This window comes from Grammomys surdaster, unplaced genomic scaffold (genome assembly GCF_004785775.1).
Source record: "Grammomys surdaster isolate TR1022 unplaced genomic scaffold, NIH_TR_1.0 125818, whole genome shotgun sequence".
Classification (NCBI taxonomy): Eukaryota; Metazoa; Chordata; class Mammalia; order Rodentia; family Muridae; genus Grammomys; species Grammomys surdaster.
In genome coordinates this window covers 1,700,015-1,713,567 of record NW_021620648.1, presented here as the reverse complement: position 1 = coordinate 1,713,567, position 13,553 = coordinate 1,700,015, and the positions used below count along the sequence as shown (strand labels likewise).

General features: G+C 38.8%; 1 protein-coding gene across 2 annotated transcripts in view; it reads right to left on the bottom strand.

The window, feature by feature from the left end:
* The window catches only part of Scaf11 (SR-related CTD associated factor 11), a 53,398-nt gene that overhangs the window by 26,449 nt on the left and 13,396 nt on the right, over positions 1–13,553 (bottom strand). For both annotated transcript variants that reach the window (XM_028789357.1, XM_028789359.1), the window contains exons 2-3: positions 7,633–7,714; positions 5,105–5,262 (exon numbers count right to left, since the gene is read on the bottom strand). In XM_028789357.1, the coding sequence (XP_028645190.1) occupies positions 5,105–5,262; positions 7,633–7,693 (219 nt within the window). In that variant the 5' untranslated portion in view covers positions 7,694–7,714. The remainder of the gene's footprint in view (positions 1–5,104; positions 5,263–7,632; positions 7,715–13,553) is intronic.

Sequence of the window (13,553 nt, the reverse complement as noted above, 5' to 3'; positions counted from 1 at the left end):
TGTGTGTGTGTGTGTGTGTGTGTGTGTGTGTGTGTGTGTGTGTGTGTATGCATTTTAATTTACCTGATGGGTGAAAAGAATATTAGATAAAGATTCTCACAAGTATTCTTTTATTCTTTAGATAACAAATGTCAGCTGCTCTGCGATCTTGACCTTTGCTGTTTAATCCATCTAAAAACACACTTGCACCTGCCTGTACTCAACACTACCCTTCAGGAGCTCTAGGTCACCTTGTGAACATCTTCATTTCTCTTCTCAGGAGACTGCCTTTGCTAACTGTCCAGTCTGACTTCATTAACATTTCATTCTCAGGCTGAAGCTGCCAGCATTCCATAGGTATAGCGGAAGTTCAATCACTTCCTTATGTAGGGAAAGTAATTACATTTTTTAAATGTTTAAAATACTTAAAAGAAGTATGTAAGAAGAATTGGGGCTGGAAAGAGGGCTCAGAGGTTGAACACACTGACTGCTCTTCCAGAGATCCTGAGTTCAATTCCCAGCAACCACATGGTGGCTCACAACCATCTGTAATGAGATCTAGAGCCTCTTCTGGCCTGCAGGTATACATGCAAGCAGAATACTGTACATAATAAATGAATCTTTAAAAAAATAAAGGGAAGGCCCTCTGTAGTTAAAGACTGTACTAGTTATACACAGCATAAACACTGCATGTCCTTGTACTGTAGCACATCTTAGAGCTCAGCATATTCAACACTTGAGGTCTTAGTTTAACCCTCAGCACCAAGATATAGTAAGAAATATTAGATCCTTTAAACATGGAATGCTTCTAAATTCTCAAACCATAACTCTCTAAACACCAAACTTTTAACTAGCTTCTGGAGACTGTGCCAAGGTAAAAAAAAAAAAAAAAAAACCACCTATTCTCATATTCAGCACATACAGGTGGGATATTTTGTATGTAGAGGATCATAAATATGATGAGTTGTCCTATTTCTATTGATACATCAGATTTTCTAGCCTTCACACACATGTACATAAGAGTATATTGGCGCACCATGTCAGTGCAGGAGTCCCAGAAGTCTGAAAATGCTGTCAGATCCCATGGAACTGGAATTATAGACTATTGTGAGCCACCGTGTGGGTGCTGGGAATTGAACCAGGTTCTCTGTGACAACGACCAATGTTCATAATTACTTAGCCATATTTCTAGCTCAGAAGTGCAGTGTGTGAGATAAAGAAATCTCTTAAGTGTGGTGAACGTTAGTTAGCACACTGCCTCTAGTATGCTTAGCAGTACAAAGGCCTTCTCTCAATTTCAAGAGTATATAGCTCCAATAGTAATGGTTTAATAAAAAATATCAACAGGGCATTCCTGCCAATTTCATTTTTGTTAAATATCCTATTTCTTTCTTCTATTCTCCATTTCTCTTATTTCAAGCAGAATCTTGGTATACAGACCTAGCTAGCCTGGTACTTGCTATGTACCCCAAGCTGCTTACCTTCTAAAATCCTATCTCAGCTTCACAAGTATTGAGATTGCAGGTGCAGAGCACCATACTGGTTTTTCAGAATTCTATATCTATTCTGGCTATACTTTTAAGCTAAGAGGCTTGACATCTATGAATCTTGTAACTGAACACCATTATAAGAGACTCCATGTGTTCTAGTGTACTTATGGTCGGCCATTAGATTCTGGAGCTATCAACATTGGTATAGGGAACATCACGCTGAAATCTTTTTTTCCTAAGTAAAGTGGATTCTATGACATATCTAGAGACCAGACAGTCATTTACTTTAACACTTCAATTTTGCTTATTTGTTTAAAAAAAAAAACAGAAACAAGATCTTAGAGCATGGAGAAATTCAAACTAATTTTTATTTGAGGAATAGGTACTTTGGGGAGATGAAAATTTTCAGGACTGTGCACAATATAAAGTCACCAGACTAAAGTGCATTCAAACCTTTGAAATATCACTTTCTTGTGATAAAATTTCTTCAATGACTAAAGTGGCAATGGCAGGCTGTGCTTGACATCCTTTTGTAATCCTACTTTAGTGAACCTCAACTACAAACTGCAGCAGAGCTAAATCTCTGAAAGACAAAAATATCTAGAAAATGATCCAGAATTCAATCTATACTTTTTCTTATTATACAGATTTCCAAGTAAAATTTCACTTTGATCCCTACACTTCTAGAAATGGATACTAGTAAACTTTCAAACTACAGAGTCTTAAAATTTATTTTAACTTTAGGCTACTCTTGAGGTATCTGGAAATAAATTACTACTAGAGTCCAGAGCCCTTATCTGTACATCAAATAAACATTAAAATAGTGGATTAACTGAAAGACTGTTGACTATAACCTGCCAAGAGTCTCTACATACACACGATTATTTCTAGTACTGAATCTGAAACAAACTGCACACCTCCTTAAACAGGAGGTGAAAAGAATGAAAGCAAGTCCTCTAATGACGACAATGGGAAAAAAAAAAGACATTGAAATCTGACTCTATTTTCCAAAGCATTTATATACTTTAGACCATCTAACTGTTATCACAATAAGACTGAATGAAAACTGAGAAACTTAAGTAACTCTGTAAGCATACATTTATTCATAATTTATAATGAACAATATGAGTGTCCCATTGTTACTAGTCAACTTAATGCAAAGCTTGTCAATCTTCCTAATGTTGCAATCCTTTAATCCGGTTCCTTTCTCATCTAGTGGCGACATGAGAATTATTTTCATTGCTACTGTTATGAATCATAATGTAAATATCTGTGTTTTCAGATGGTCTTTGACGACCCGTCATAATCCATAGGTTGAAAGCTGATGACTTAATGGCTTACTGATGGCTACTCTATCTCCACTAGGAACAATGAAATAGTTCAGAAGGTTCTCTCTTCTCCCCTTTCAAGGTTAATTACTTCATTAAACAATAACACAACTCCACATTACCCTGCAATCACAACTTAAGACAACAGTACACAGAACTTGCTTTTGAAAGCAAAACAATTTCACTTCAATAAATCATTTATTTTCAAAAGAATGTTAGGGGTTGGAGAGATAGCTGAGCAATTAGAAACATGTACTACTCTCTTGGAGAGGATTCAAGTTTGGTTCCCAGCACCCATGCTGGCAGCTCATAACAGCCAGTAACAGTAACTCGAGCTGGAGAGATGGCTCAGTGGTTAAGAGCACTGACTGCACTTCCAGAGATCCTGAGTTCAAATCCCAACAACCACATGGTGGCTCACAACCATCTGTAATGAGATCTGATGCCTTCTTCTGGTGTGTCTGAAGACAGCTACAGTGTGTTCATATATAATAAATAAATAAATCTTAAAAAAAAAAAAACACAGCCTGTAACTCCAACTCTAAGGGCTCAAACATCTGCTGGTCTTTGTAGGCACATAGTCACACACACACACACACACACACATAAATAAATAAATAAAAACAAGTATTTCTTATAAAGTAACAAAAAAAGAAGGAATACAGTATATGTAAAAAAAAAATGTGTTGACCTTCATATATACTGCCAGACATTTTCAAATTTAAAATAAATGAGCTAAAATATAGTTAAGTTTACTACTGCTTATGCATTAAATATGTGCAGTCTACAACCTAGCAACTACTTCTCAAGACGTACCCCAAAGAAATCTGTTTCATGTATATCATGAAGCTTATGCTACATAAAGCTTATGTTAAAAAATGCCCTTTGAGAGCCAGGCAGTGGTGGCGCACGCCTTTAATCCCAGCACTTGGGAGGCAGAGGCAGGCGGATTTCTGAGTTGAGGCCAGACTGGTCTACAGAGTGAGTTCCAGGACAGCCCGGGCTACACAGAGAAACCCTGTCTCGAAAAACCAAAAAAATACAAACTGAGTTCCAAGACAGCCAAGGCTTCACAGAAAAATACTGTCTCAAAAAAAAAAAAAAAAAAAAAAAAAAAAAAAAAAAAATAAACAAAAACACACACACACACACACACACACACACACACACACACACACACACACACGCATCTTATTTTGTTTGAAGTTCATAATTATGTAGTCACTGAATACAATCAGGAAAAGACCAAAACCTACAACTCATGCAGAAACAGGGTTTGACACATGATGTATTATACATATATAGCACAGATGCACTAGATCTATAGTTGAATGATAGACAAAAAGGCACTAATCAGTACTACAGTTACATATGGAGATGTACGCACAGTATTCTGCCCAAACTCATAGTATTTTTCTCAAAATACATTTTCACCTATCCTTAGTCTCTTTTTGTTAAAGATTAGTTAGGCTTTTAATCTAAATTATGTTTCTTCTTGTATTCTTATTAATTCAACTAGCATAACAAATCTCTTACAAAAGTTAACCATAAAGACAGCATTCACTATACACAAAGTCAGTTCTTTCAACAATATTAAGGAACATAATATAAATACAAGAAAAAAATAACTTTGAGATACACCTAATTCTTTACCAATTTTTATACACTGACAAAATAGTAAATCAGAAAACATAATATAAAAAGCAGTAAATGTTTGATTTTATAATTTATAACAACAGGGCTTAAGGTTAATATATACTTCAATTTACTCACTATAATTGACTCACTATAATACAGTCAAAGCCCAAATATCTTCTTAATTATTTTTATAAAGAATCTTAAGTAAAATCTCTAACTCAGATTCTGAAATTAGTTTATACTAAAGATCCCTAAACTTTAAAGTGAAAAAACACTATTGTGATTATTCCAGTGCTTGACAGAAAGAAATCAAAATAACCTGTGTGAAAATTCTCTGAAAAACATTTATATAAAAAGCAGACAGGGATGTTATTAGCAGCAAGCAGGTAATATCCTGTCAGGGTCAGAAGGCTGTTTGGCCTGCTCTTCTATAAGGTTTTCTTCAAAGTATAAATTAAAATTAATTATAAAAGAATAAAGACTGAGTAAAAAAAAACAATTGGAAGAAAATATGCAGACAGAATTCAAATGGAAATTTGATTAAAGCAGAAGAGAAAGAACTTAGTATGAAATAATTTATAAAAGGCAGTAACAATAAGTGAAATAAAATGATAGGAAATTAGATGCAGAAATTTATTACCTATGGTTAATGCTCATTCTCTGACTTACCTCTGCCCATTTAAGAATACAGGCCATACAGAAGACATGATTACAACTTTCTGGAAAACCAACTTCCTTCCCTAATAGGCAACTAAGACATATTGGACATCTGTCTGCTTCACTGTACAGTAAGCCAGAGGTATCAGCATTATCTCTATTTTCTTCACCTGCAAAGAAAATGACAGACATGCTTTCAAAGACCCCAAAACCAATGATTTATGCTTAAGCAATATGGCTGCCTACATCCTCAAACGGCGAGCCCCAATTCTTTGCAACTAGATCTTGGATGTCAAATGACAAACACACTCTTTAAGTCTGACAGCACCAGCATTCACTTTTTGTGTACTCTGTGTGTCTGTGTATGTGCTGTATATATGTGTGGATAGTAATGTGGGTGATCTGTATGTCTGTTTGTGTCTTTGTGTGTGTGCTGTATGTGTGGATGGGTGGTATGTGTATGTGTGTGTGTGTGTGTGTGTGTGTGTGTGTGTAGTGAGATTCTAGGAACCCAGACCTTGTATATACTAAATACATGCCCTACCACTTAGCTACATTCTCAATCAACTTTTTATATATTTCAGTAGGGAAGGGGGATACACATGGACCATGATTTAATTTTAAATATTATTTAGCTGGTTCAACATTTTTAAGTAGAAATGACTATAGTGACAAACCTAGTCACATACCCATCTACTTCTACCATAGCCAGTAATAACTTAAGTTTCTTTTGTTACACCATTACTTTTTAATGCATACAAAAGCAATTCCTTCCTTGACCTCCCCTTAGTTAAACCAAGGTTTCTCAGCCAGGTGGTGATGGTACACTCCTTTAATATCACCAGCATTTGGGAGGCAGAGGCAGGTGGATGTCTCAGTTCAAGACCAGCTTGTTCTACAGAGTGCATTCCAGGACAGCCAGGGATACACAGAGAAACCTTATCTCAAAGAGTCATTTTGTTTCTCTATAAGTAGGTTGGCTTTAAACTCAGGATATTTCTATCTCACCCTTCCAGGTACTAGGAGCACAGGGGTGAGCCAACGAGCCAGGATAAACCCTAATATACATTCTTCCATATCTGCTTCTTAAAACAACTTATTAATGGACATTCATGTGTTTTCAGCCATTGGCTATGACAACAAAGGCTGAGGACAGAACCTAGAGTTCCACATGTTAGGCAATAAATACTCGTCCAATGACTTTATATCGCAACGCAATTATCTCACATTTCAAAAAGTTTATCTACGGGTGGTGGTGGTGGTGCATGCCCATAATTCCAGCACTTGGATGGCAGAGGCAGGCAAGGCCAGCCTGATCTACAGTGCAAGTTCCAGGACAGCCAAGGCTACACAGAGAAACCCTGTTTCGAAAACCCAAAAACAGAAGCAATGTGGGGTCAATGTGTATATTTATAACACAGGAATCGATATGCCAAACCTGTCTCTGTATCAATTTATTTATTTATTTATTTTTTTTTTTTTTTTTTTTTTTTTTTTTGGTTTTTTGAGACAGGGTTTCTCTGTATAGCCCTGGCTGTCCTGGAACTCACTCTGTAGTCCAGGCTGGCCTCGAACTCAGAAATCCGCCTGTCTCTGCCTCCCAAGTGCTGGGATTAAAGGCGTGCGCCACCACTGCCCGGCACTCTGTATCAATTTAAATTCCTAACAGTAATCAACTTACACAAAATTGTGAAAGCAAGCAATAGGAACTGTATAATTCAATACAACCTAGAGTCTTCCCAGCTAGGGGGACACATTAATCTAAGAGAACAGTAATAAGCCAGAATACTCATAACACATGGTTCCAGTATGAGTTTGGAATGAAGGAAATACAAATTCTATAAAGAATACCTGAATTGGGCATTTAGGGTTTCAGATTAAACTTAACAAATACAAACTAATACTAGATACACACATGGTACATAGACATACATTGCAGATAAAATACCCATATACACAAAATGAGCAAATAAAAAACATTAACCTTACAGGGAGAAGAAAATCTTAACACTATTATAACTTTAAAAAGGAAAACTGCTCAGTCAATAATGTGCTTGCTAATTCCCAGAAAACACATGTTAAAAGCTGGCTAAGTGGTACGTGCATGTGGTTCCAGTGATGTGAAGACAGAGACAGGCCACTGCTGAGGCTAGCCAGCCAACCTGGAAACTCCCAGCCTGTAAGAGACCTGGTCTCAAAAACAGAAAGAAGTGATGGTGCCTGAGGAACACCCCAAACACCCAACCAAGCTTGTCCTCTGGCCTACATACACACACACACACACACACACACACACACGTACACATGTGCCCCCCAACACAACTAACCCAGAAATTCCAACAACAAAAAATAAAACAAACAAAAAAAATGAGCAATTCAAATAAAAATGTTCAATGAAAACATGAGAAGGAAAGTGTCTAATTCTTAATTCTTACGTCATTTGTCTCAGGATATTAAAAAATGACAAAAAATTTAGAAACCTTAATTTTAAAGTTTAGTGACACTAATTGACTTTCAATATAGACTTTATAACAAGTTACCTTCCATATCTTCACACTCCTGATCACCCACATTCTGATTATATACAGATTTCTTCTTCATCTCTCCTTGTGAAGGAGTTTCCTATAAAAAAAATCATAAGAGAATGTTTATGTTTACCCTCTCCTGATCATATGAATTTTAAAGTTTTGAACCATAAAAAACTATACATAAAGAATGAGCCAAACCAGTCTGTAAGACATCTGTCTCTTATTAAAATTATTCATTTATCTGTTATTACTATGTGTGTGGAGGGGTGCACATCACAGTTCACGCAGCGGGCAGAGAACAGGTAGATGGTTTGGTTCTGGGGACTGACTTCAGGTAGCTAGGTTGCTGCAGTGCCTTTATTTGATTAAGCCATCTCCTCTCCTCAATAATCCAGTACTCTTTCATAGTACTTACACATCAAGAAACAAAGAGTTGCTTAATTGACAGACCTAGAATCACCTTGGAAACAAATCTCTAGGTATGTCTGACAAGGATTATCCAGATTAGCTTAAAGTGGGAAGATCACCCTAAATAAATGTGGGCAGCAGCATGCTCTGAATGACATAAGAGGATGCACTGATTCCTGCCTCCTGACTGTGGAATCAATGTGAGCAGCTGGCCTCCTGCTCCTGCCTCTTAACCTTCCCCACCATGATCGTATCTAGCCCTTTGAATTCTAAGGCAAAATAACCCCTTCCTTCAATTGCTTCTTCTCAGATATTTTTTAACAAAAACAAGAAAAGTTATAACTAATGCAAGAAGCTTTATAACTTAATTAGCAAGTTAAATGATAAATTCTACAACACAGACCTAAGATTATGGAAAAGAGATCAACTTAAAATGGAATTATCTGGTAAATAATTATGAGGTTATGTGTAGAACTTACAATATTCAAGAAACAACAAAATATGGAGAGGTTCACAGAAGATGCCCATGTGGCATCTCTAACCACATGCAACCTCCCCAGCTATCATCATCCCACACTAGATGTTGGGCTGTGACGTGCATGTTCGGGCGTGGGTTGAGTCGTGTGTCCCGTGTCTGTTGCTCCAAGGGGCTGGGGCCACAGCCCAGGGAAGCAGATACTCGGGAATTTGACTGTGTCCACTCCACGATGCACCAGGTGGACATCGGGCTGTAAGAAGCTGCAGGGCTCTGTTCCGTGGGTTGAGGGAACACAGTCTGAGGTCCCACAGGGGCCAGAGCTCTTGGTTTGGGTGTCGCTGGGCCAAGGCAACTGGGAACCGACTGGTTCTCAGGCACTGCTGAGAGGCCACAGAAGGACAGAGACACTTGGAGCATACGGGCTGGATCAACCTGCAGCCGAAGGGGGGTAGCGGGGAAAAGCTCCAGCTGTGCCAGCGGAGTGGTGAGGCTCTTGGTCATGGTGACTCGCTTGGCTGGGTCACAGCTGGCTCACTTGCTTGAGTCAGTGGCCTCTATGGCTGGAAACGTAGAGAGGTTGGCGGGAGACTAAACTGCGGCTCAGTGGTTGAAAGACCTCCCCAGTTCCCCACAGCGGGGGGGGGGGGGCAAAGAAGAGAGGTAGTCCAGGTCTTAAGATATAGTCTTAAGATCTTTATTGTCATGACAGAAAATAGATGAAACTATACCCCGCATTCTCAAGGCAGGCCTGAGGTTAAACACCTTTTTGCAAGGAGGAGGGTCTGGGAAGGAATGCTTAATTGGCTATGCCCTCAGGCCTTTAGGTATCTCATGAATATGGAAATATGCCTTGAGGCTCTGTGGCCTGTAGTCACGCCCTCTACCTATGCTACCTGACCTATGGCCACAAACCTCTCTGTGGGAGGGGCTGTAGGTATGTGAAAGGAGCCAGGGTCCAGGAGGAAGGCCGAACTCCTCCTATCCCTGGAGGGTCTCCTGGGTTCAAGGTCTGCTTGACTAGGTACCCAGCTGCCTCTCACAGCCCACTGCCCACAACCAGACAGTGTATATGTCCCAACCAACAAACCTTATAAGAATCACAGAGTATTATCAAAGCCCATAGTTTCTACAGAGTACACTCTGGGTGCTGTACACTCCAGGTGTTGTTTTGTTTTGTTTTGTTTTCTCTTTCTGAGACAGGGTTTCTCTGTATAGCCCTGGCTGTCCTGGAACTCACTCTGTAGACCAGGCTGGCCTCGAACTCAGAAATCCGCCTGTCTCTGCCTCCCAAGTGCTGGGATTAAAGGTGTGCGCCACCACTGCCTGGCACACTCCAGGTGTTTTGACAAAAGACTTCTAGTAACCATTTACAGCTGCTGTGTCTAAATAGCTTCAGTGTCCTACAACTCATCTGTGTTCTGCCTATTCCTGCTTTCCTATACCAAATCCCTGACAACTATTAATCGTTTCAGCTGTCCCCAGAGTTCTGCCTTTGCTAGAACATTATCTGGTTAGTATCATATCCTTATATCCTTTTTTTCAATTGTTTCTCGTAGTAACACATGCATCGAGGTTCTCTTTTTCTTAGCATATATTACTTGTGTAAAACACTGAGTTTTGATGTGGTATATTCCTACATGCCTGTTTCACACCATGATCATATCCATCCTCCTCCATTCTGCCCTGGATCTTCCCACTAACCCCTATCATCTCCCTAATAGTCTCCTTCTGGTTTTATATCTACCCTCCCCCCTTCTAAACACAGATAAATGAAAACATGACACTTGCCTGAACCTGGCTTTTCTCAGTTAACATAATTTCCAGTTCCTTCCATTTTTCCTGAAAATGCCATAATTTCATTTTTCTGTTACCATCACCTAAATGACAATCAAATCTAAAGGCCTTAAATTTTATTTTTTAAATCAGTAATTCCATAATGCTTATTATATTACCTGAAGAGAAATACTATATGTATAGAAAAGAATTTACAGTTAGCAGATTAAGCCTTATGTCTATTAAAAACAAACAAAAAGACTACTGAGACGTTACAAGCTTATTTCCTAACCAAACACCACACACACACACACACACACACACACACACACACAAACACACAACCTACAGGCCCACAAATCACAAACCAGGAGCAGTATACCCCTCACATCTAGCAAGCAAAAGAACTCAGAGAAGAAGGAATTATGAATAGCAGTATATTAAGTGGAAAGTTAAGGGTTCTTTGGAGAGTCAGTCGTGTTGAACGGTGTTTTGCTGGAGCAAACCAGTGAAGGAATGTTTTCCTGAAGCGGATACAAGTGAAAGACTAAGGCAGACTCGTGAAGGAACATTTCGCTGAAGCAGACATGGGAGAGAGGATGTTCTGCTGAAGCAAGTATGTGAAAGGACACGTGATGAAGGATTCTTTGCTAATGACACACATGTATCACGCCTTACACTGTGTAGTTGAGCTCCATTTGTCAGGACTCCACAGAGAGAAACGCACCAAAAAGCTTCTGGTGGTAGACTCAGAGACTCAGGCCAATTGGCAGTTGAGACAAACTCACTGGAGTTTTGCTAAGTCCAACTCCAGTGTTGAGGCAAGACACTTGGTGAGCAAGACCCATGGATGATGTCTGGAGGGGATAAATCAGACTCCATGGAGGGAATGGAGACAGAGCTTGGCTGGCTGGTACAACTAGCTGTGCACTGCTTGTTGGTCTCACATCTTTGCTGGTCTTCGCTTTGCTGAGAGAGGCACAGCTGAGATCATCTCCTGGTGTCCCTGCTGGTCCCTCCTGCTGAGGCTAAGGCTGGGCTGTCTCTGATAGGTAGTGCCATTGCTGTTGACTCATGGTTGCTCTCCTGACTTTACCGAACTAGACTGAAGGTGTATCCATGAAGTGTCTGCATGTAGACTGAGCTGCCACTGCTGACCTGTGAACTGAACTACTGATTTCCAAACAACACACAGATGGGAGTTGATGCAAAGAACCTTTCCACTTCCCTCCGCCCCCATCGTTTCTTTTCCACTACCTTTGGTGGGTGGTGGGCTACAAGGGAGGTGAAAGCTTTTTCAAACTATCATTAAAATAAGTTTTGAAAAAATTAAAGTTAAAAGTATAGGTGTAGATCTGATTATTTTTGTTGTTGCTGCTGTTGTTAAATCCTTCTCTCCTAACCAAAACAGGACAATGAACAATTCCTCCCACTCCACCAACCTTCAAAAGAATAGAAAAAAGGCATAGAAAATAAACAAATCTGTCTTTTTCCATTTGTGCTACAAGTTACTTGACACTGTGTTCTCCATAAATAATTGAAACTTATTCCTCACAGTACTGCACTGGCAGGTCTGTATTTAGTGAAGGACTAGTTTCTGCTTTCTAAGAGGGTGCTTTATTGTAGTGACCTCACATACCTAATGAACAGAGGAGAAAAGTGGCCCAGCTAGTCAGGCCCCTACTGCCCTTAAAAGGAAGTGACTAAACCCATCCAAGGGGCAGAGCAAACACAGTCTAACCACCTCACTACACTAGGAAAAAAAGTCAACATGAAATCTGAAGGGAACACACATACTTAAAACTATAACTAAATCCAAGAGTTCAAGGTTAAAATTAATGAAAACAAATATCAAATACAATTATCATAAAGAATGAGAGTAGAATTCATCTACAGTAAGGAGGAAAAAGAAAATGTTCAACTTGTTTCTGAATTGCACTTTATTCTTTTTAAACAACTTTTAGATCTTTGAGTTTTAATTCCAGAATTAGTCTCTCTCTGTAATAACCATAGTAAAATAAAAATCCCTTTTAGACATGTAAAAAATATCTTAGTCAGGATTCCCACTACACCCAAGACTGCACCTAATAATCAAAACTCAGTGAAATCACTCACTCAAGATAACCAGACACAATCCAGAGCATTGCTCTGCTCTGCACCTCTGGAACGATGCCGTCTTGATCTGGCCTGCGGCCAGACAGTCTCCTCCAGGATCCTGACCCTTGGACCTGATCTTCGATTAAGATATACAGCACAGGTGGGCAGCTTTGGGGAGACAGGCTTTGGACTGTAGTTAGGCATATAGTGTGTGCGCCTTGTGTATCACCCTAAGCATGATAACATATAACTTTTTTTTTATTTATTTATTTATTATTTCTGAATACACTGTAGCTGTCTTCAGACACACCAGAAGAGGGCATCAGATCTCATTACAGATGGTTGTGAGCCACCATGTGGTTGCTGGGATTTGAACTCAGGACCTCTGGAAGTGCAGTCAGTGCTCTTAACCACTGAGCCATCTCTCCAGCCCAAAATATAACTTTTGTTATACTATGTTATAATATCTTTTGCTTGCAACTCTCCTTTTACACAAAGCTATTTTTATAAGTTCTCTTGACACATGCTCATCTTTGCAGCAGTCCCTTAAGTGTTAACACATACTGCTATCACAACTGCATTTTAGAAACAGCCATCTTATTGTACACTGTACATAAGATCTGCATTTCTCTGTAGGCTATGGTGAATTTCTTAAATTCCTCTTCCTAGTTATCTCGAAATAAATGTATTTTATTGCTGATTAAATAGATGTGTCCTTAAATCAATTTCACATTCCTTAAATAAGCATTTGACAATGGTACTCGTAGAAAATACAATTATTCTAACCCAGATATAATTATATTACATACTACATAAACAAAAAAAAACACTTAATACATTAGTACTAGTCATGTATAGATACTAAATTTTCCTACTCAGTAAACTTTTTTAAAATGTTACACATAAGTTCCTATGATCTAGATTTCTGGATAAGATTTTCCTATTACTTTTAGCTACTACTTTTTAGCAAATCATAAAGTATCTCACTGATCCCGTTAGTGCCTTGTCAAGAAGGCATCTCCATTGTACATGAAATTAAGTAACGAACAAAGCAGATCAGATGTTAGTACCATGTCTTTGAACAGCCTCCCCATGCTGGGATATTATAGACATGTTCTACCAAACTTGGCTTTTTTTATTATTATTGAAAACATTTTTTTCTATGTCAAAGACACAG